At 40.4% G+C, this 25,034-nt stretch overlaps 1 protein-coding gene and 1 non-coding gene across 2 annotated transcripts; one reads left to right on the forward strand and one right to left on the reverse strand.

The window, feature by feature from the left end:
• Window positions 1-10,553: 10,553 nt before the first annotated feature.
• Window positions 10,554-22,417, reverse strand: LOC119654634 (40S ribosomal protein S12, mitochondrial). Its single transcript, XM_038060106.1, has 3 exons — window positions 22,329-22,417; window positions 22,205-22,259; window positions 10,554-11,013 (listed from the first exon to the last, which is right to left on the reverse strand). The coding sequence occupies exons 2-3, from the start codon at window positions 22,254-22,256 to the stop codon at window positions 10,634-10,636; spliced, it is 432 nt and encodes a 143-aa protein (XP_037916034.1). The 5' UTR covers window positions 22,257-22,259; window positions 22,329-22,417; the 3' UTR covers window positions 10,554-10,633.
• Window positions 22,418-22,841: 424 nt separating this feature from the next.
• Window positions 22,842-22,915, forward strand: Trnai-aau. Its single transcript has one exon. It is a non-coding gene; the product is annotated as a tRNA-Ile (tRNA).
• The last annotated feature ends 2,119 nt before the right edge of the window (window positions 22,916-25,034 follow it).

Here is a 25,034-nt window from a genome sequence, read left to right on the forward strand (position 1 = left end):
AATGGGTCTTATATGACGACACTAATCTATCCGGTTAGGATACCGACCAGCGGGAGCAGTTTAGGAGGAAACTCCTCGTAGTGTAACTGCATCCTCGTAAGGAATTATACCATGATTTGAATCAATATGTACATACCGTAAAATGTTACGGATAACCTTTGACGACGAAAGCACGAACGAGTGGATCAGACAGTACTGCTCTTCTTTCAACGATGTATGGAAGGGTATGCGACTGAAAAGAGTTTCCGAGCTGTCATTGTTTAAAAAGTGCTTTCTCTGCACATGCTGGCGTGATGTGAAGGCAATATTTATTCAAAAACCAGTGAAACCCATCTGCACAGATGCAAAAAGCTCCAACCGAGCAGTTTAACTGTCTTTCCGCTAAAGGGACTGGAAAGACTAGTAGATCGGTTCATAAGGGATACAAAAATAATAAGTTGCCACTGTAGGCAACATGCCTACCAGAAAGGCAAATCCACGGAGACAACACTCTATATAGTAAAGGCAAAAATTAAAAAGGCGATGTCCGATAAAGAGTACCGCTTAGCCGCATTCATCGCCATCGAAGGCGCCTTCAATTATGCCTCACTCGCGGCGATTTGTGGTGCGGCAAAATAGCATGGAATTGATCCGCTGTTAATCAGTTGGATTCTTCACATGCTAGAGTGGAGCAAGATCCACATATTGGTTGAACAGAAGTCTATTGAAGCAGGGTGTCTTAGGGGTTGCCCACAGAGAGGGGGCCTCTCTCCTCTGTTATAGCTCCTAGTTATAGTTATCTTGCTATGACTCCTGGAGAACACAAAGTTTTCGCACAAGCATTTGCAGATGTTTTAGCCGTAATAATTATCAGTAAGTTTGTGGACACAGTATGTGACCACTTGAATGTAATACTGAATGAATGCATGAATAAAAAAAATAAGTCTATACTCCCCCCCCCTCACTCGTCATTCATTTGGAAGTGAAACGGAAAGCAACTAACGACGCATACGATTGCGTTCATCTGGAAATTCTTTAACAAACATCAGGTGGTTCTGATGCCCGCCGATCAGATGGTTTCCAGATTCATCTTTGAAAAGACTACTCCTCTACATGCTCCTTTATAATTATCAAAAGGGAAGAATGGTCGATAAATGACCACGAGGTTTTTGGGAATACAGTTTTAATAATCTTCTCCGACGGGTCAGTCATGGAAGACGGATAGGGCGATAAGGTGTAGTCGGGAAATCCGAATAGAATTGGCTCCACCTCTCGGAAAAACGACGACCATATCCCAGTCGGAGATGTATGCCATTTGATTGGCAGCGGAAGGATGTTTGCGACAAAAATGGGGGAGTCGCACCATTCGAATCTGTTCCGATAGTCGGGCAGCATTATCAGCACTAAACAGTAACGCTGCAGAAGCTTGGCCGACTGAACAAAATTTTTGGCTTCCGGCCATTCACTGTCAAGTCTGCTTTGAATGGGGAAGGGAGAAGGATTTACACAGCGGAGTGGAAAAATTTGAACTTCTGCCGGCAGGCGAAATTTTTTTTAGAAGGAACCCTGAGCCGCATTTTTCATCATCATCATCAACGGCGCAACAACCGGTATCCGGTCTAGGCCTGCCTTGATAAGGAACTCCAGACATCCCGGTTTTGCGCTGAAGTCCATCAATTCGATATTCCTAAAAGCTCTCTGGCGTCCTGACCTACGCCATCGCTCCATCTTAGGCAGGGTCTGCCTCGTCTTTTTTTTCTATCATATATATTGCTCTTATAGACTTTCCGGGCTGGATCATTCTTATCCATACGGATTAAGTGACCCGCCCACCGTAACCTATTGAGCCGGATTTTATCCACAACCGGACGCATTTTTGCTGTCCCTTAAGAAGTGGGACATGGAAACCCTAGTATGGCTTCTAACGGGACACTTTTAGCTACCACATGGACAAAAATGAAGTGATGGCCTCGGCTAAATGCAGCCAATGTGAGGGGGAGGAAGAGACACTACTGAAGGGGTAAGTCACTCGATTCCAATTGAAGCGCGATTTCCTATCTTGTCAAAGAGTCGTCATTATTTTTTCCCCATGAAATTCTGTCACTCCTTCAACATAGGGTTAGCTTCTAGCAACTCAATAAGTTGTTACAGAAAGCTACAAATATCACTAAACTCGGAGGTTTCCAATAATGTTACTTCCTATAAATCTATGAGTTTCCTCTTTGTCAAGAATACTCTTGAAAGACAGCAGGATAGTTTTGCTGGGAGAATGGCTATGCTCGGGATGTTCTTATATTTCAATAAAAAAATTCTTGTACAGGCCGAAGGTGACCAGCCTTGGCGAGACGCTAAACTGCAGAAGATTGAATTTGAATTTAGACTTTAAAATTATTAGATCTCCCTTGGAAGATTTGAGTTGACTGTGATTTTTTGAAGGATTATTTACTTTTACTCTTCTGCTCTTCTTTTGTTTTCGGTGAGACTTCTTATTCAGGGAAACCTTTCAAAATGATACGAAGTTGCTAAAATCACAACCTGCCACCAATTCTATTCCTTGTTGCATGATTGAGTAACACAGATCATTATATAGATTTTCCCGAAATCATTCTAGCATATAGAAATTAAAATTCTGCATCTTTTCCATAGCAAACAAAACATGGCACTTCAAGGTCTTCCTACTTTGATACTCCTCAATGAAACACACTCATAGACAATAACTACGGGAAGTATACATAGTGGCCAGGAGGAATTCAAGAGGCACACTTTCGGCAACCTCATCTTCAAAGCATATGTAATTCAATCATATCTTATTTATCATTACCGGTTCATTATAGGATTTTGGGTAAGTTTAGCTGTAAACACATCCGGCATCGATTGAACTTCCTCTGCCCTAATAAGAGCGTCTGTGTTGAGATTTAAAATATTTTTATGAATGAAAATGCTACTTGAACCTCATTCTCTGCAAATTGCTCTTTTAAGTTCAATCAACCCGAAAATTCGAAATGGCCTGCAATTATCTTGTAAAATGCTTCTTTTCGTTGAGACTAGCAACTTGGCAATAGGTAGGTATTGCCCATTTTGGTCTGGGATGCAAAAAAGCACTATGTAAAATGGTTATCCTGTCTTTTAAAGTTAGGATTGTCGGGCAGTTCTGACTCAATTGCATAGATGAATCTTCAACTATTGACAAAGAAACGGATTAGCTACGATAAGATCTTCTTTCTGTGTAATCCTTTTTTGCCAGGTCTTGTGATGGTCAAATATTCTTAAAATATTTCTATTGCTGCTGCTTTGACTCCGTACCAAACTGTTACCGGATTTAAGAGGTCTAAAGTGTCCTTTTCATGCACATTTCTTTTCGGATTCACTCCTTCTTAAGTTTTGCCGCACATGTCGTAAGAAATATGTCAAAATAATGGGAGAAAGGAATGGTCAGCTTAGGACCATTGAGAAGAAAGACAAACGCAGGAAAGGACATTTGCATGAATTGGCATTTTTCTTTAATATGTACATGTGAAATCTCTCCAGAGAGATGATCAAAAAGTGCGTGTTGCTAACTTTATTTGATTTTGATTGCACAATATCTGCACTATAATAACGCTTGTGTACATATATACATATAATGTGTTGGTTAATCTGCCAAAGGTAATTATCCCCCAAAAATTTGTGATAAAAATTTGAATATGAATTTGCCAAAAAGTAGTTTTCATTTTTCCTGAAAACTTAGTTCATGCCTGGTCCGTTAAATTTCAAAGCTTGACATCCATCAATTTCTTTGACTGCTGTAAAGCGACTTCACGAAGCTTAGAGTACCATGGATAGCTTCGAATCTCCTAAAATCAAATTGGTAATGCATTGACAACCCTTCCTTACACCTCTCCTAATATTTTTCGGTGGTGAGGAAACGTTACAACATTTCCTTTCCAATATTTTCTTTAGCCTAAGTATTCTCCTTCTTCGGGTTAATCCTTTACTAAATTCCCAAAAGGCCTCTGCTCCTTTGTCAAAACCGGAATACAAAGAGATTCTGCAATTTTTGCGAAAATTATCGAAATTATGTCCGAACCGAAGGAGGTCTACTGCTTTTCCCAAGAAATGGTCCTTAAATCGGTTCTCTGTATGCACTGAAAACAGTTTTCCATAAACAAATAGGAAAGGGTTACGATTTTGGCGAAACGAAATTGCCTTATGTTAGGGGTCGGGTTAATGTTATTTACGATATGTAAATATGCGAGTGCTCAGCTATTTTATCCAACAACACTTTGACCAGGCGAATGAGAAACTTCGAGTGACCTTCATTTTATGATTGTGACCAGTTTCACGAAGGGTCAATGCAATTAAAGGATTAACGTATTATATTGAAAAATTCAAGGAGTTAATTTGTCATCTCCAGCGGGAATGGCACCATGAGAAGGAGTAAAACGAAGCTGAAATTGACGGGGGAGGATATGTGCTACCTGAGCGACCGATTACCTAATACTGACTTTCCGAGAAAGCCAAATATTTTCCCGTTTTGTTTTAAATTGTGTTTGGTTTTAGGCATGTTGCAGGTATGGAGTAATTAAGAGTTAATAGAAATTACCATTGTTTGTGTTTAGATAAATCTCACGTCATGAAATATAGACAGTTTTCCAGTAGCGGTTATGAAACTACTTCGAAGTAAGATTTCAATTCGGAAGGTGATCGGTCAGTTTACTCATAAAGTAGGGGAAGGTTTATAGTCAGCAATATTAAAATATTGACCATACTATGTAGACTATATACCAAGCGAAGTCTGAATTACAGATGGTTTAGATACATAGAAAATGAAATATATTTTCGAAAGACCATTTTACCCATTCAGTGAACCGTAGTGGAAAGTAGATATGATTTGAATCTGTTTGAGGGGTGGCTTCTGAATTGATAAACGGGACTTGGTTGCATTTCGAAGAATTTATATTGGAAATTCATTTACAGTTAGATATATGTAGGAACAAGGATTTAGTTTGTCCTATATTTAGCGTATAATGTGGGAATACATATAGTATTCCAGACCGCGATATAATTTCCTCTTTCTTTTCTTTGGCCTTTGTCCCATCACAATCGGGGTCGGCTCGTCGTGATCGGTTGCGCCAATTTATTTGATCAAAGGCCTGATCTGGATGCAATCGCGAGGCTTTCAAATTGCCCATTTGGCGTATCAAGCTACCGATGTTTCGGCAGGTCTTTTGGTCGCTTACCAACGACTTCGATATTCCAATCTTGGTGAGTGAATTCTCTTTAGCGCGAATTACCATACCATCGAAGATGCCTTTTCGATACATCCACATATTGATCGCGGATATCTTCATTGCGGATGTGATCAAGGCGTGTTACGCCACTAGTCCAACGCAACATCTTTGTCTCCATTTCTGCATGACGCCGTTTATTGTTTTTAATAGTCGGCCAGCAGGACCATAGAGGCCTTTATGGCGGACGACATTGCGGTAAATTTTAGATTTAACACGTTCGTTGATACGTCGATCACTAAGAACACCAGGTGTGGAACGCCATCCAGGTTGTGCTAATGGATGAATCAATTTCATAACCCTGTTCTCCATTGGCTGATAGCGTTGATCCGAGATATTTAAATCGCTCAGTTCTAGGCAAGTTATTGCCATTGGCAGTGATAATGCTTGTTTCATGGGAATTGGTCGTCAAAAATGCAGTTTTATTGAGATTCGATCTGGGCCCGCGTTGCATGAAGCGATCATAATTTTTGGACAAGTTACCCGAGATCATTTTCACTATTGGACGCTAGCAGTGTAATAGAGCTCTGGACGTAGGATATGTGATAGTGACTAGAACAAGAACAAAAAGGAGTGACGATAGGGCGCTTCCTTGATGAAGACCGACAGACACACGAAGCGGGTTTGATACACCCGCCACACTTCGAACTTTACTTTCAGATCCTGGTAGAGCAACTTAACTCGGCTCATGAGTTCCCCTGGTACTAGGTGTTGTCGTACAGCATACCAGATGAGTGGCACCCGGCCAAACGATTTCTTCAGATCCTGAAATGAAATGCTTCTCACGGTGTTTCTCCATGAGTAACCGCGCTGCGTGTATTACATCAATAGCTCTGCAGTTCTTGACAAACCCGGCTTGATTCATGATTTCAACGATTTGGCGAATACCGTTGTCAAGAATGCGTTCAAAAATTTTCATAGTATAGGTCTGCAACCGGATCGAATGGTAATTTGAACAATCAGCGGGACTACCTTCCTTTTTCATAAGTACTTCTTACCAGTCAGATGGTATTCTTCCTTCCTCAACAACCCGACTCAAGAATTCACTGGGCCACAGTGTTGGGTCCCATCTCTTGGCTTTCCAGAGCTCAGATACGATGTCGTCTGGTTCTGTTATAATAATAATCGTTGGCACAACAATCCATATTGGATCAGGGCCTTGAAGTGTGTTAGAGCACTTCATTCAAGACCGTAACGGTACACTAGGAGGCAATGTGGTCAGCATTGCGCTCGCCCGAGATTATTACCCTGATTTGACTGACTGATTCACAGCTGAGTCGACTGGTATCCGACGTCAAATCACGATACAAATCCCACTGTCGCCAGCGAGATTTGAACCGCGACCTTCCGTACGACAGCCTTGTGCTCTAACCACTCAGCTACCCGGACACTGTTCTGTTGCTTTCCCTTATTTTATTCGTTCTTCCTCGACTTCAGTTGCGCTGAGAGAAGTGGAGGATAAACAAAATCTTCCGTTGAAATCTGCTTGAAATATTCGCCATTTATTCTTTGTGGCTCGTCGGTTGGCAAGGAGAGTACGGTTCTTATTATTAACGCAACACACGTGTTCGATATCCTGTGTGCGCTCGTGTCAGCTTTTGAGGAGTCGATACAGATCTCACTCGCCGTCTCCAGTATCCAGTTTATCGTAAAGATCTTTGTAATGGCCCGTTCGGGTGGCAGCGATCGCATTCTTGTAGATTTGCCAATTGCTAGCGTTTTATTGTTTAGAATCTTGTGGCATCTCTTTTCACCGACCTTCATTTGGACATCGTATCTAAAACTGCATTGCACTTCTTCTTTTTTCTCATGAAATCGCTACCATTTATTGCGCGGCGGGCCAGTGCATTTCTCACACTTGATTCGCAAGACGGCAATCAACGGTCGATGTTGAGGTGCGATGATCTCATAAGTAATGGCTTTGCAGTTAGTAACGGTGCTAAAATAACGGCGTCTTATGAGAATACAGTCGATTTGCGTTTTGCTCTTCGCACTATAAAACGTAGGAAGATGAGGCAATCGATTGATAAACCATGTCGGTCGTTCCTGTGGAGGTGCCAATATTTGCTATAAGCTTGCAGACACGTATTTGATTTGCTCGGACTAATTTACTTACGTACTGACGCAGTCCATGAGCCAAGAAACCTTGCCCATTTCTCAACAGGACCGGGGATCATCCTGCCACGTCGACTGAAGTGAACGCCCTGGTATTTTTCCGGGGCTTGTGACTCAACACGATCAGAGATCAGGTAGGATTTAGCATAGTGGAATGACCCCAACTATATTTTATTCATCTCTACTATAGGATAGTACAAAGTACGTTGCCTCAAATCCTTCTACTTTATCTAGGCTTGGGCTCAGGATTCTATGTAGTGAAGTAGTGGCTATCGTGTGGAGGATATTTTGGGGCCTAGACTTTGTCTAGGCGCAGCTTCTAGATTTTTTGGTTGGGTAGCTTCTGAGAATGGCCCAGTGAAAGAAATGATCATTTGTCCAATATCAGAACTCAGTTCAGCTCAGTCACATACCTATATCCGGTGAAAAAAAATTACCCATTCAGAAGACACTCATTAATGTTAAGATTTCTTTTAATGGAAAAGACGGCAAAAAAGAAAGCTCACGGCAGCTCAGTAAATGAGCCGAAAGATTGTTTAAAAGGAGTGATCAAATAATCAAGACTGCAGCACGAGAATACAGCCCTGATTCGAAAGAACGCAGCTTGGAATTAAAATAGTTGCGCTGTTCGTATTTATCAAGGAAGAGCACAATGTTTACCAATCCATTAAAATATGCTTAGCGCAATTAGGGTGCTTTATAGTAGGTCACAGGAAGAAAAAAGAAGACTTCAGGAAAATCCGAAATCTGCTTTTCTATCAGTTCACAGGCAACCTAATCCAGCAAGGAGTACCATAGGAAGTGAGGTTTATGGTTTTATTGTGAGGTGGCCTTCGTTAAAAAAAGACCACGACATTACGAAGTTCAACAGAGTAGAAAGAGACGGCGCGATGGTTGAGGGAATAGAATGATAGCCACCTAATCTCGCTGGTTTGCGTTTGAATCTCAGTTGTCATGAGTGTCTGTGTTCGTCTTGTGTTTGTCACACTGCTGGGAGCTTGTCACTTGCACAGCGTTAAGTGTGATGATACTGAAAATGAAGCACAATCTGACTGTGTGGATATCCAATATCCACCAAGGAGTGAACAGGCAACACTAACAGAGTAGAGATCAGCAAGCAACGGCACCGCGAATGCTTTCCAGTAATTTTCAAGAGAGGTTCTGAAAGTTTTCTTACACTCCCTCCCCTTTGAATACTATATTACAAGTAACTAGCATGCAGTGCTGTCCGACTATAACATTGGACGCTGAATAGCCAGGCCTTATGAGCAAAGTTCGTAAACTTCAAGATTAAGACAATCGAATTGCAGCAGCCTTTTCTTTTAAGAATCGTTTTTTCCAATATTTGTATATGTAGGACTCACTGCAATTATGATATTTGGTACTTCAAGGATGAACTTTTAATTTTAACTTTATGCAGTAGATATTGGAATGGGATGTATTTTGAAAACAAGATTTCGTATAAGTTTTACTTTTTGGGACAAGCTCCCTAAGTTTCACCCATCACCAGAAATAAGATCAATTTGGAAATGTACTATAATTGAACCCATTCATTTGATACCCCACAGGATATTTTGAGAAAGGAAATTTAACGATAGCCACCCCCCCCCCCTCTTTCTCTGAACCGCTTCTGATTTTATTCTGGCGCAAGTATAATAATTGGACCTGCATAAACTTTTTGCAGAGCGCCATTAAACCAGCTTACCATCTAATTGCAATAGATAGAATAGAAGAATATGCCATTTGATTGACTGTATCCACCTTCAAGTTGATGTAATGAGAAAATTTTATAGATCCCGGCGTAAGGAGATTGAAGAATAAGTTTTTGCCTTGATACTTGTCAGGTAGGCCAGGTAAATGAACAAAAACAAACCTACTTTTCCGTACGCAAACCTTTATATTTTACTCCGTACTTTTTAAAATTTGCTTAGGGTATTCATTGGTTTTTCACTCAACTTCATCTTTTATGCTTTAGCGTTTATCCCGTTCAGAAGCGGGGTCGGCTTATCGTGATCGGTTGCGTCACTTATGCTCTATCAAATTAAAGCAGTCGTGAAGCTTTTAAATCACCATCCAGCATATCAAGTCACCCGTTGTTTCGATCGGCTTTTTGGTCATTCCCCCAAACCAATATTATCAAGTGGGTTTCTCAACCAATTCGGCAGACATATTTATTATATCAAGTCAGAACTGGAAATTAATGTCCTTTCATATAGTTGTTTTGACTCAGCAAGGAGCAGATCCTCTTCGTCTGAATGTTTGAGAGGGTATGCACGATTTATGCACTTAAAATATAGGAGGTACAGTACATCAGATTCTTTTCGTACTACTTTTTCTGTTTCGGTAGATTTGTCACATTATGCAGCAATCAAACCAACCCAACAGTGTTATTTTTGAAGTGTTATAGTTATTTAGGAAATAATTCAATCGCCAATGATCAATTGTAATTTCAGTACATTTGATTACTTCCTCCTCAAATTTATTAAATGTGGACTCAGAGTTATAAGTTATTCCCACATTATTTTTTCCCTGTTTATGCAGAAATATGAAACATGCATCAACATACAACAGCACCATCTGCACACAATAACGTTAGTTAAGAGCCTAAAACCCTCCTTTTAGTTTAAGAAGAAACCTCAAGATGTCTTTACTTCTTCAAGTCAACGTCTTACGAGTGTCCTTGAAATGTTCGAAGACGAAACAATTTTTGCTGTTCAGTCATCGCCTTGCAATCTACCCGTCAACATTATGGTGGGTAGCATTTCTCTAATGGTGAACAGCCCATGCTTCTACTCACATAAAAATATGAACAAGTTGCCAATAGGTGCAACAAAATGTCTTTTCAAATGAGATAATGCGAGAAATACTCACGTAGGATTAAATGCATTCCAATCTCAACTTGCGAACACGTGGGGGATTATCGCACTTGCCAAAAACTATTCATTCAATTCAGTGGTCATTTTCGGAATGTAAATTGCATTCTATTGTTAGGAAAATGTGTGAAAATAGCCAACGTATCCTGGATGGATTACTCCATTCTTCGTTAGATGATGTGAACGAGTTCTTTTTCAGTAAATCGAATGCATGACCAATCAGAGTCAATTAGGTTTTTGTATATTTGCATGGTGATTCATGATGAGTCATCCAACACCTTGATTAACGCGCGACGATTCATTAACTGAAAAAAGAATGTACTGTTGAAAATCTATAGTTTATTTCCACATTCTCAACTAATTTTGTTCTAATTTTAATTTTTTGGTTTTCCTCTAAATCTACACCGTTTTCTTCACTACATGAGGCAAATCATAAACACCTCGGACACATTTCAGCTTAACACCGGGTACATCTTGAAGACGTCCTACCCTCACCAAGACGATATTGTGCTCTTGTAAGTTGTGTCCAATACCGGGGACGTACGCGACCATTTCTTTTCCGGTGGATAATCTCACGAGAACGCACTTTCGATTAGCAGAATTTGGTTTTTTAGGCTTTTTGATAAGCGTTTTCAGGATTACACCTTTTGCGAAAGGTTTACCATCCAATGGTTGCCGTGGGGGACGTTGCTTAATGTGCGGACCACTACGGTGCATTTGATTAAGAGTTGCCATGAATCGTGTGGATGTGGAGGAGGAGGTAATCGATGTATTCAAAACTGGAAGTAGAAAATAAATATGAATCATTAAAAAAAGTGAAAGTCTTTTGTCTGGGAAAGGCTTAAAATTCTTACTAGGTAAGTTAAATTTAACCTGTCTTGATATTATATCAACATTAATATTATTTGTGAATAACAGAAGTTTGCTGTTTGGTACGTTATGATTGAAATTAGCACAAAGATTGACTTCATTCGTTTACATGATTGGACTATTTTTTTTATGTGTTCACACTTGATTTTCAAGGTTTTCTTCTTTTTCTTCAACCTTCGTCCCGTTCACAAGCGGGGTCGGCTCGATGTGATCGGTTTCGCCATTTGGCTCTATCCAGCGTATCCACCGTTGTCTAGGCCTGCCTTTTGGTCGTTTACCATCGACTTCGATGTTCAGACCAATCTTGGCACCTGAATTTTCGTTTGCACGAGTGCATATCATTGAAGACGCCTCTCCCGCAACGTTTCCATGATCGGTACAACCCCATAACGATCACGGATATTCTCATTTCGGATATGATCAAAACGTGTCACGCCACTAGTCCAACGTAACATTTTCGTCTCCGCAAGACGCCGTTCATTGCCTTTTATAGTCGACCAACACTCAGAACCATAGAGAGCGACAGGACGGACAACATAGCGGTAAATTTTAGATTTGAGACGCTCGTTGATACGTCGATCACAAAGAACACCAGTTCTGGAACGCCACTTCATCCAGGTTGCGTTAATGCGTGAAGCAATTTCATAACGCAGTTCTCCATTAGCTGATAGCGCTGACCCAAGGTATTTAAATCGCTCAGTTCTGGGTAGGTCACTGCCGCTGACAGTGATTGTGCCTGTTTCATGGGGATCGGTCGTCAAAAATTCAGTTTTATTTAGATTCAATCTGAGACCGTGTTGCATGAGATGATCATTCTATTTTTGGACAAGTTGCTCGAGATCATTTTTGCTATCAGATGCTAGGAAAACATCATCTGCATAAAGCAGTGTGTAGGGCGCTGGACGTTGGATATCTCGTGTGACGGTGAGAGGGTGCTTCCTTGCTGAACACCAACAGAGACACGAAGCGGTTTTGATACACCCGCCATACTTCGAACTTTACTTTTCGGATCGTGGTAGAGAGAGAGTTCACCCAGCGCACGAGTTCTTGTGGCACTAAGTGTTGTCGTAAAGCATAACAGATGAGCGGTCAAACGCTTTCTCTAGATCCAGAAATGTGAAATGTGAAACAAAACCTGATTAGAATCGAGTCGACGTCTGTTGGTCCGTCTGTAACGCCCGATTTATTTGGAAATGGCTGGACCGATTGTTACGAAAATTGATGAGAGCTCGTGTTCTGCTGTTCGCTTTACATACAGAAAGTGGCACCATTTTCTGTTAAGTTTAAGGGGGCTCATTATACATTCTCATTCTCAAAACCTATCCAACCGAAAAATCTGAAAAAAATAAATATAATGGTGTATCTAGACCAAATCTAAGCCTCACAAAAGACTCCGTTCCGATATCCACATAAATAAAGTTAATAACAGTATATTGGCATACTTTAGAAATTTGGGCGGAGACCCGCTTAAGTTCCTGCTAGAACTACAAAATTTGGCAGAAGCATAAGGGAAAACATAAGGCATAATTCTGGGAAGGAAATCCCACCCACGAAGTTATAGAAGGTGAAACTTTTGTATTTTGTGTGAATTTCGTCCATTATAAAAGGTGTATGACGTCAGCATAACATACCAATTCGTCAATACCACAATAAAGTGAGCTCACGTGAATGGGAGGTCAGATGGGAACATTCCGTTTTAGTTTTTTAATCATTTATATATCAATACCAATTACTTCAGATAAGCACATGTATGCATTTATATGTATATGCTAATGAAGTTTGGGGTAGTGCCTAATTCAGATAGATATATTTGTACATTAAACCAGCGGTATTCAATATACGTACTTTTTATGTACATATATATACTTTTATGCACGAAATAAATCGGAAATAATAATAATAATAATCGTTGGCGCAACAATCCATATTGGATCAGGGCTTTGAAGTGTGTTAGAGCACTTCATTTAAGACCGTAACGGTACACCACAGAATAGCCTGTAGGCCTGATTTGACTTAGGTACTCATTCACAGCTGAGTCGACTGGTATCCGACGTTAAATCACGATACAAATTCCACTGCCACCAGTGAGATTTGAACCGCGACCTTCCGTATGACAGCCTAACCACTGAGCTATCCGGAAATAGGTATAGGAAAATGTATATACATGCATATGGAATACAGTATTCGGTAATAGGTAATGCTTTACGTCTGTAATATGAACGTATTTCTTGTAGTTTGAAAAAAAAATATGAAGGAATATTTTGGGTTTTTAACAATATACGAATGGAAAAATGTACGTAGAAAGTTTTAAACATAAGATAAACACAAAACCTTTACACCCGAAGTTCCAGCTTCTGGTATTCCGACTTGTTCTTTGTTTCGCTCAAAAAATTACTGAGAAGCTGGAAAAATTGTAAAAAATGACTTTACAAGCAACAACTCAACTCCAAAACCTGAATAATACGAGTGTAATAAAATAGGGTAATTCGAAATAGATTCAAATTACGGAAGTCGGGAGGAACTACTTATAGAAAGCAAGTATGTACAGTGCAATGCCATCAAATTATGAACACTACACAAATTTTGATATTTTGTCTTTTCAACTGTGAAAGAAAATATGTTTCAAAAAGATTATTATATTAGAAGAATATTAAAATGGACGAATTTAAATAAAATATATCTATTTTTACCTAAAAGTTATTAATATTTTGTCCATCTAGCTTTGATTCAAATTAAGTCTTCAAACGTCGCTGTCTGATGGTTCTGACAGAAATATTTACACCATAACTTCTTGCATTGCGGCTCTTATTAGCGCGGAAGTAGCGAAAAGGTCGTATAATGATTATCGAAAAATTAAAGAGTATTCGCTTTCTATAGTGTTTCTTGGCCAACAACGTCTTGAATTGGCAAAAGTTGTTTTTTTGGTTGTGTTTAATCGCGTTTTGAACTTTTTTGCACGAACGTTCTATTGACCAAGCAATTATGTTAATATTTTTCACGTGTATAGATGTTCATTAGCCTTTCGTCCTCCGTAGAACTTTTCTTGCGTCCCATTTTAATTCTTTTGTATGATTTTTCATTTAAAATTATGTTTTTCTAACATTTAGTAAAATTTTCACAATCAACAGGATGTGATAATTAAAATGCCAGGAAAAAGGAGAGCTCATGCCGCTATTATTTTTTATCACACAAATTAAAACCAAAAATGAGAAATTGTTTAGGATAAGTGAGGGAACCTAAGTCCACAACCACTTGTTGTTGGACCGGACCAAATGGGGAGCAACTTACTCCCATGTCTCTTTGGCCCGCGGATCCCTCGTTTGGGGCATGGCACTCAAGCATTAAAAAATTATAGGACAAACGGTTTCGTCCGGGGCAGAGCCAACTCGTCAGACGCTGCCTCACCTCTGCCCTGGGAGCAGGGTGACCGTGAGTGGCATCAGATGGAAAACGCTCCTTTATATATTTCAGCCTGAGCTAGGCTAAAGCTAAATTAATTGTTTAGGATAGGTGGTGTGCAAAAACTACACACTAAATTTCATAGTTGCATTGAAATCAGCGGCGTTCATAATTCGCTGGCACTATACTGTAGATATGTATTGGATATATATAGATATGCACATTTTAGATGAGCTTACATATTATAAATATTACTTATAATGGATAATGTAACTGACGACATAATACTTCAAATATTTTACTTTATTGTAATCGCACTTTCTTGAAGTATCAAGATATTTTAGTCTGTTTCTTTGCGCTTACCGCAATTTCACTTACGAAAACTTCAATCGGATTTAAAGCAGAAAACATCGAATAGTTTACGTTGTCTCTCGTATGTATTCTGCAGTTTCTAAATTGGATGGAATTGGTTTTTCGTCGGTTATGGTTTTCCGAAATATCCTCATCTATAAGAGCGCTATAGACTTATACGTTATCGTCAACGTTTACGAAGTCCTTGTAGTACATGGCTGCATCGTGAACTAAATTTGCTCAATCTTCCACTAAGTTACGCATTTGAATTAGCTGTGAAGCTTCAGCGCTGGAGTGATTAAAACTTCTTGTTTTAAAACAGTTTGCAATTGTTTTTTTCAATGATACTGCTACATATTCATGAACCTTGAAGGTAGCCAATGGTGACTTCGTTTGTTCTTGTCTATATAAGCACCAGTGAGAATGTTTTCAACCATAGTCGTAGTAGTAGTGCTTGAAGTTCTTAATTATCCCTTGATCCATTGGTTGAACAGCGGACGCTAATTTTGCGGGGAAGAATTCAGCGATGGAATTGTGAGCTGTCGATAAACAGCGGTATACTTCGTTTCTTCTTTCTGAAATTGTTGTTTAGCTCCGAAAGCCCTTTCATGAAAATTTTACAGGTCACGCTTTCTTATTTCGTATTCCAGTGCTAGTTTTTATATTCTTAAAGCATCTTAAGTTAGTAGATTTTCCGATCATGAGCATTGGTAATTTTTTAGAACCATGTCTATGTTGGATTAAATCAAAACGGTTGGGCACTCCTTACTTCCCTTATCACCACTACACCGTTGTTCTATAAATGCCAATGGTGTACACTTATAGAATAAGTCTTTATCGATTCCAACAGTTTCATTTTCTACCTGCATACTTCTTGTTGGTCAACGCCGCCACTCAACCCACAAACACTTTTAAGTGTAGTGTTACCTTTGATCTTCCCTCCTAGCCTACCCGTGCTAGCTTTGGAATCACTTTACCCAATTTTGAAGCAAATTCTTCTGCCTTTGCTCGAACCAAGGGCCCGCAAAGTGGAATATTTGTATCATGCGACTGTTGAAACCATTTTAGAATACCTAACTCCATCAGGATTTGTGGAACACATTATCTAAAATTGAATCCTTATTTTTAAGAACAGTAGATAATGAACTAGTAGTAACTCCAAAGTTTTTAGCTACTTCAGATTTATTTTTTCTTCCTTCTATTTTAATTTTTCGAATTCTTGGGGATCATTTTCGTACAAATAAAATAAATTCAAAGTTGAAATATTTTCTAAGCTACTTCAATTTTTCAAAAAGTCTGTTCGAATTATCTAATAGCAATGAGAGAAATTTCTTATGCACGCTTTTCCATTCGTACTTAGCAAAAAATTCAAAACATTCCTTGATATATCTAACTTCACCGTTCATATGAGTTCACTTCCATAATGATCAAGACGTCATACAATAAATTCACGTGAAATACTTCTACAATTTTGTTAATAATGGTTGCATTTTTCAGAATTTCCAAAATGGTAAACGACATTATTAGTTATGATGATACCAAATTTTATATCTTTAGGATGATCTAAAGGGGGGTTTTCGAGTAAACTTCTAAAATATGGTAATATACTATTCTTCATTTGAGCGGGTATTGGAATGGGATGGGTCTAGATTTTGTATAGTTGCAAAATTTTAATTTTTTTCAGGCTTTTCGGTAGAATAGGTTCTGGGAACGAGACCTGTTACATTTTTCGGGGCATATGTTTTGAGCCTTCACTTCCCTATGTTTCACTCATAATCAGAAATAAGATAAGTTTCGAAAAAATATACTAATCGGACCCTTTTATTTGATACCCCACATGACTGTAAAAAGAAATTTTACACCCTCTTTTGACATGTATGGGTCCCCTACGGCCTTCACTCTTGGTGGGATGGATTCGACCAAACGCTGCGACACATTCGGTTGAAATTTTCCATTATCCGAGAAGAGGTTCCATCAAATATTTTCCGCTCCACAATTAATAACCAGACTACAATATTATAAAGAATCTTCGGGATTATGTCGACAATAGGCTTTGCAAAGGTTATATTTTGAGCAAAAAATACTTGATTAGAAGACTTCTCGATTAACGGAAAAAAAATTTAAACGGTTATGTGTAGTGTATGGTTGAATCCATGCCACGAACACTAAAGGTCTATATAGTGCTAAAAGTCTCCAGTAATTGTTAACTAATCATCTTTTTTTATGTCTTTAATGTTATTATAACGATTTTTTAGTTCAGTCCGTATTTTAATTTTGCCATATGGTTGCAATAAGACTGTAATAGGAAGACATCCCGTGTACACGCCGTTTTTTTTTGGATTTTTTTAGAAATTTTTTGTGAAGAACTGGATAAAGATACAAATATCTTGACCGTGCAAAGTAATTTTTCCAGTCCGATCGCATAGTTGGTTATTGAAATACAGAACAATATATACACCCATCTCCAAAAAAAGGTGTTTTTCTGCTGCCCCTCTAGAGGGCGCTGCGATCATCTTAAAGAAAAAAGTAAACGGCATTTTAACGTATAGACTTAACTACTGTCCGCAAACTATGATTATTAAAAAATATTAAAAGCTAAATTTTTGGTGCCTTGTTAAACTTTTTTTTGTGAATTTTGGTGTTTTCTCAAGGCTTTTTCAATGAATAAAAAAAAAACTACTGAATGAATCGCAATTATCCTAGTCTGCTGACCGTAGAAATATGCTCTGAATAAGTCCTGAAAATTTCAAAGAATTTCATGGGATAGATTTTGGGCTATGGTGGCAGCCGATTTTCAACATGCGGTTTCGAGAAAAACGCATTTAAAAAGTAGAATGCGATTTTAGTCATAAAACCTTAATCTGCTATACCTAGTGCAGAAACCTAAGGTTTCTCGAAGAAACACATGTACAGCCTGGGCTTCAATTCCTGTCCTTTTAGCGAAGTGATTCGAACGTCATTCGGACCGATAAATTCGAGCTTTATTACGGCGATCGACATAGACTTGGCATGTCACTTATCACGTGTTTAACACTATAATTTCCGAACGACTCCGAATATCAAAACATTACTTTGTCCATATATTCTACACTATATTTAGATTATTATTATTCTGTTAAGGGAAAGTCGCACCGCGTCCTTGAAGAACTATTGTGCCCCTTTTACTGCTTATAGTGTACCTATTGATCATAGTATCTCAAGCAGGCCTATAACCGTGAGGAGCTTTAGTATGTTCCCTACTTCCAGATCTTTCAGCTTTGCATCTGGTATTAAGTCTTCTCCTAGATGCCTCGATCTACTTTGCACAAGTGCCGGACACTGTCCCAGGACGTGTATAGACGTTTCGTCCTCCTCCTCACAAAACCTGCAGGCAGTGTCCGTAGATATCCCTAGCTTCCCTAGGTGATAGTTCAGCCGACAATGACCAGTGAGAATTTCCACTATGATTCGGAGGTTCTTTTTGGTGAGGTTTAAGCAATCCTTTGTGCGTATGGGTTCATATCCCCCAATAAGCATGCTGGACTGCTCCATCCCTGGTAGGCCCGCCCAGTATAGTTCCCTCAAACGTTCCTCTTCATTTTATAGATTCATAGCCATGAAACCGTTTCCGATTCCACAGAAGGGTTCTGTGGTTCTGTGCTGCCTCGTTGCCTTCCAACCCAGCATGGCCTGCAACCCAAAGTATCTAGACCTTGTTGGATGAGCCGAGTGTATTCAGTCTCTCAAGGCATTCCCATACCAGTTTAGAGTTCACCTGGTTGGACCTAAGTGCGTTGATCGCTGCTTGGCTATCGGTGAGAATAGCTATGTTCTGTCCCCTATAGTTCCTTTACAGGTTAAAGGAGGCACATTGGTCTATGGCGTATATTTCTGCCTGGAATATGCTAGTGTACCTGCCCATTGGCTCAAAGTACATTTTCCTTGGACCAATGACACCGGCACCCGCTCCCTCTGCTGTGAGGTATCCGTCAGTGTACCAAGTAATCAATTGCTGGTTTAAGCCGTATGTCGCAGCCACGCTCTCCCAGTTTGCCTTATTACTCCAACGTGTTTCAAACTTCTTATCAGTAATTCGGGATACCGCCTAGAAAGAATATCAATCTTCCTTCAGTTTAGGCAGCTCCCCGCCTCATTGACATTCCCGGCTATCCTGAGTATTGCCCTCCTTGCCTGCATCTGTATGTGCAGATGGAAAGGGGTTAATCCCAGAAGGACCTCCAAGGATGCCGTTGGGCATGTCCTCATTGCCCCACTGATACACACGCAAGTCAGCCTTTGGAGCTTATGTAATTCCCTGGCTTGTGTGCTGAGTTCGGTTCTTTCTGCCCAGATTACTGCTCCATAGGTAATCATTGGCCTTAGTATTGCAGTATATATCCAAAGTAGTATCTTCGGGCTGCGACCCCATTTTTTTCCTGCTACAGATCTGCAAGTCATCAGAGCCCTCGTGGCTTTCCGGCAAGTGTTTCCGACATGTGTCTTCCAGAGTAATTTTTGGTCTAGCGTAATTCCCAAATATTTGACCTCTGTTTCTCCTTTCACCTCCATATCATGTAATGTTATGGCTCTCAGGTGATCAAGCTTACGCCTTCTAGTGAATGATACTATGGTGATTTTGGCTGGGTTGATCCGCAGTCCCACCTTCCTGCACCAGGCACTAGTAACCCTTAGTCCCTTTATCTAGATACAATTGATGTCAAAAAAAATCGATTCCGCGGACTCGACCCACGGGATGACCCCCTTAACGATCGTTCGTTTCCCTCAATCACTGAAGCCATCCAGAGCACAGCTCTCCGTAACACCCGTAAGGGGGACATGGATGCCGCAATAACAGTCAGTCAGTCAACAGAGGTCCTGGAAATGAAGCATCGACAAATGATCTTAACAACTACCTGAAGAGCGTTATTATTGATGCTACGTGGAACTTGCAGCACATTCTTCTCGATTGGCTGTCCGAAGGCCAAATAGAACGAATGGCCACATCCAACCAAGAACGGTCGACTTAAGGCACTATAGCAGTATTCAGTGTCTAAAACCACCTTTCGAGCATCCCATTGGACTCCGGGTGGTACGCGGTGGTCCGGTGGCGTTTAAAGCAGAGAAGTTTGCCCAATTCTACGAAAAGGAACGACTCAAACTACATTGCTGGTCGGTGATTATAATTGCCGGCACACCAAAGGGTGGAATCCATACTCGACAGGGGGCCTATGCACAAGATTGTGCAGTAATATCCGAGGGAACACTCCTACCTCTTTCATCACATGCTTTGTAGTTTTGCACTTCTGATATGCGACGCACTCTCTGGCCCGAGAATTAATGTCCTTGTTCATGGACGGCCAGAAATACTGTGCCGTGACTAACCGATTCGGGTGCGCCAGATCGTGAACGGCGTGAAATATTTCCTTTTGGAGATTCGGAAACTTGGATTTCTCGACATTAAGTACTAGACTGGCCTAAAGGAGACGTTGAAAAATACACTCGAGGTGCTCTAAGTGCGCAGACTCAGAGGAAGATGCGACCAGAACACCATCCAACTATACGAAAGTGGCGGTTTCGCAGCACAGAGTGGATGATTCTCTGAAAGGTCTGCGCCGTATTGCACAGTCCAATAGTCATCCTAGTGAACTCGAAGGTTCCGAAAGGTGTGCATATTGCCATTGTTAGAATGTCTCCGGGAGCTACAGGGATTTGATGATATTCCTTGGCTAAGTCGCGAAAATACGACAGTTTGCGATAGAGTGTGCAAAATCGTGGATGAGTGGGATGGGGTATCGGTTTGGAATCGTCTAAGCACCTAGACGTTTGTAGTCGCCACGAGGTCCCCATTCGCCATTGGATTTAGGCATCATGTGAAGTGACGAGCACCAACAACTGTCTGAAGGCCTAGAAATACCCTGCTAAGAAGTCCTTCGAACTGTTTCCGCGCAACTGCGAGCCTCTGCGGTATCAATGAATGCACCTTTGAGAAAAATGGGGAGCCAGTAGTATTGATGTAGTGCTGAACATCATGCTTAACGTGTTCAGAGAGACTACGCCCGGTAGTGATGTTGCGGTGTTTTTAAAGAAGCGTACGAATAGGTGCATCAATGGAAAGTGTGTTAACGATCGGCGGAGAATTTGTTGTCGCGAGTGTTAACGATTACTATATTAAATTATATTGCCGGGATACGAGAAGAACAGAAGCTTCCGGTTCAAGGTGTCGTAGATTGTGAGGTGACGTGGTAGTGTATTTCGGATAGCAGTCGCCAGAACTGTCGGCAACTCTGATTTGAGTCTGTCACCACCCAACTGCTTCATTTCACGCAGTATTTGGTTTGGCGCACGGTCGCCTATCATTAGCTCTGTAAGTGAGTGGTTAACTTAAGCTGTCCCCCTTATTGACAGGCGTTTTATGAGGTGCTATTTTGCTCGAGTATAAGAACAGTCCTCGAGAACGTCGGAGACAGGCTCAATCGCCTCCTTGTCCAGCCGAGCAGCGGTGACACCCGTACGGTCACGGTAGTTACCGAGGCACTTGACTCTATTCCGGAGGATATCGTTTGTGGAAGCAAACAACTCACAAGATAAGGAACACATAAGTGGTACGAACGCAGAAACAAGCAGAAAGAGCGGAGGGGTAGGAAAACGGTGCTGCAACATTTTTTGCGTCGTTCTCTTTTTTTATAATATTTGTTAAAGAGAAACAGGTTGCGCCGACTCTTGCCGCCGGGTGAATTTTAGTTTAATACAACCGTAAGAGCATACGATCCTTACAAACTATTGAACTTGGGAGAAGAATTAAATTTCGATTGTAACAATGTTTATATTAATTCTACACCTTTCGTTCTTGTTGTTTACTGACATCCTTCGCTGACCTCACTCGACTAACAAAACTAACAAGTCTTGATGTTAGCAGTGATGAAGCGAGCAAGTGGTCCCCGAAATATCGGTATTTGCATGTTTAATAAATACCACAAGCGAATAGAAAAGGCGAGTCTTAATTATTTCAAATTATTTTGAACTTGGTTACATCCGCAAAACGGATGTCAATGCTGAATTCTTTCATTTTCACCATTTTTAATTTATCCTGCGACGAATTATTCATTAATTGTTATTGAATAATGTTATCGAGTACTTATCACTGGCGGAAATCTGGCGCTGTGACGTTAGTCAAGTTTGCTTTCCCACCAATTTCAGTCTCTACTACTACTACTCCAATGGGGCAATTGCTGAAATTATGTTCTCTAGTTCTTAATAAATATCGAGTAATTCTATTGTGGTATTAATAAAATAATAAGTTATCACGACACAAAGAAGATATTTGAATAAATTGGCGATTTTGCTCTAAATCGGTTACTAGAATATGCTTACCATTGCAGGCGAGTTGCTTTGTGATTGCAAAGGTTTGTTTCAGAAAATTCATCCTCTGAAATAAAAAATACACAATTGTACTCTTCCATGGTATGATACTTGTAATTTCATTGATTTTCCTTACGACTTATGGTTGAAAACAATCGTTCCGCAGGAGCACCTCACATGCCAGACCGGCTGTCAAATTAAATGACACAATTGACATCTGGGCAGCTGATGGCCGATAATACAGGTTTACATAGTGCGATTCTAATATTGGCCTAAGTAACGTTCAATGTTTTTCACCACACGAGATTCAATAATTCCTTATCGGATTTTAGATCTATGCTTTAAGAAGTTTAAATAGGAAGGATCTCATTTCCATTGAATTTACCAATATAAGTATGAGCATATTCTCATCAATACTCAGAAGACTAAAATTGAGCGGTAATGCATGGTTGAGGTAAATTTATTACTTTGGTTATAATTAGCTTCGTATGTTTGGTAAATTAAGGATGGAACTGTAAAGCACTCTCCAAAGTGAACCTAAGAGAGAGATTGTAGTTGGAAAAATCCGGACGTAGATAAAATTTTCTGTTAATTTGATCAATTTTGTTACCAACTGTTGGAATTTTTCTGTGCTGAAAAGGTGGTCGTCGGCCCATTAGCTCAGTTGGTTAGAGCGTCGTGCTAATAACGCGAAGGTCGTGAGTTCGATCCTCCCATGGGCCAAGATTTTTTTTGTTACCAAATATATACGAAATTTATGTATTTGAATAGTCGCCATTCTTTCCGGTAGAAAATGTGCAGTGTTACACCCACCAGTTAAGCTAAGCTGTTCATGATGCGGTGGAGATGAATAGCCAGTGCTTTCATAATTCTTATTGCTTTATCAAATTCAGAAAAAACTTGGCGGGCTAAGGTCTCCATTTGACTATACGGTACCCTGATGAGCGGGTGCAGTTTCATCCTAAGAATTTGGTCCCATATTTCTTGCTTATCTACTTATGTACTAAGAATGAGCGCTTGAACCTTACAATTTTTTTTGAGGTTAGGCAGTGACTTCATCTTCTTTTTCTTCAGTCTTTGCCCGTTCCCAACCGGGGTCGGCTCGTCGTGTTCGGTTTCACCATTTGGCTCTATCGAATGCTTGACCTCGGTGCAAACTCGAGGCTTTTAAATCCCCATCCAGCGCACCAAGCGACCGTTGTTTCGGCCTGCCGTTTGGTCGTTGAACACCGACCTCGATGTTCAGACCAATCTTGGCAAGTGAATTCTCGTTAGCACGAATTGCGTGACTATATCATCGAAGACGCCTCTCTCGCAACTTTTCCACGATCGGTGCAACCCCATAACGATCGCAAATATCCTCATTTCGGATGTGATCAAACCGTGTCACGCCACTAGTCCAACGCAACATCTTCGTCTCCATTACCGCAAGACGCCGTTCATTGTATTTTATAATTAGCCAACAGTCAGAATCATAGAGAGCGACAGGACGGACAACATTGCGGTAAATTTTAGACTTGAGAGTTTCGTTGATACGTCGATCATAAAGAACACCAGTTGTGGAACACCACTTTATCCAGGTTGCGTTAATGCGTGAAGCAATTTCATAACACAGTTCTCCATTGGTTGATAGCGTTGACCCGAAGTATTTAAATCACTCAGTTCTGAGCAGATCACTGCCGCTGGCAGTGTCTGTGCCTGTTTCATAGGGATGGGTCGTCAAAAATTCAGTTTTGTTTAGATTCAATGTGAGACCATGTTGCATGAGGTGATCATTCCATTTTTGAACAAGTTGCTCGAGATCATTTTTGCTATCAGATGCTAGGAAAACATCATCTGCATAAAGCATTGTGTAGGGCGCTGGACGTTGGACGTCACGTGTCCATAACAAGAGCAAAGAGGAGTGGTGAGAGGGCGTTTCGTTGATGAACACGAAGCCGTTTTGGTACACCCGCCATATTTCGAACTTTACTTTTCGGATCGTGGTAGAGCAATTGAACACAGCGCACGAGTTTTTCTGGCGCTAAGTGTTGTCGTAAACCATACTAGATGAGTTTGTGTGGCACACGGTGAAACGCTTTCTCCAGATCCAGAAATGCAATGTAAACAGGGCGACGCTTTTCACGGTGTTTCTCCATGAGTAACCGTGCAGCGTGTATTGAGTCAGTAATTCCGCACTTTTTGACAAATCCGGCTTGTTTCTCGGTTATTTCAACAATTTTGCGGATATGGTTGCCTAGAACGCGTTCAAAAATCTTCATGGTATGAGAAAACAACCGGATTGGACGGTAATTTGAATATTCTGCTGGACTACCTTTCTTTTTCCATATTGGAACAGTGGTATTTTCTTGTCAGTCAGATGGTATTCTTCCTTCCTGAATAACCCGATTAAAGAATTCACTGAGCTACAGTGTTGTGTCCCAGCTCTTCGCTTTTCAGAGCTCAGATGCGATGTCGACAGGTCCTGTAGCTTTCCCCGATTTCATTCGTCTTATTGCCTCCTCGATTTCAGTTGCGTTGACAGGTGGAACTGGTCCAATTGTCGGCAATGATTTTGGAAGTGGAGGGAGAACAAATTCTTCAGTTGAATTGAAATCTGCTCGAAGTATTTTCGCTATCTATACATTGCGGGTCGACGGTTCGTAAGCAAAGTACCGTTCTTGTCATTAACGCAACAGAAGTGCTCGATATCCTTTGTGCGTTCGTTACGGCTTTTAGCAAGTCGATACAGATCTCTCTCCCCATCCCGAGTGTCAACTTTATCGTAAAGATTTTTGTAATTGTCCGTTCGGGTGACAGCGACTGCTTTCTTTGCTTCCCGGTTGGCATTCTTATTTTCCCG

Source organism: Hermetia illucens, chromosome 4 (assembly GCF_905115235.1).
Source record: "Hermetia illucens chromosome 4, iHerIll2.2.curated.20191125, whole genome shotgun sequence".
Classification (NCBI taxonomy): Eukaryota; Metazoa; Arthropoda; class Insecta; order Diptera; family Stratiomyidae; genus Hermetia; species Hermetia illucens.

Bases quoted from the DNA above. Each gene is read 5' to 3' on its own strand.
- LOC119654634 (XM_038060106.1), bottom strand. From the start codon at position 22,256: ATGAATTTTCTGAAACAAACCTTTGCAATCACAAAGCAACTCGCCTGC. The intron at 11,014-22,204 runs GTAAGCATATTC...TTCTACTTCCAG, and splicing joins AAAGCAACTCGCCTGCAATG to TTTTGAATACATCGATTACC.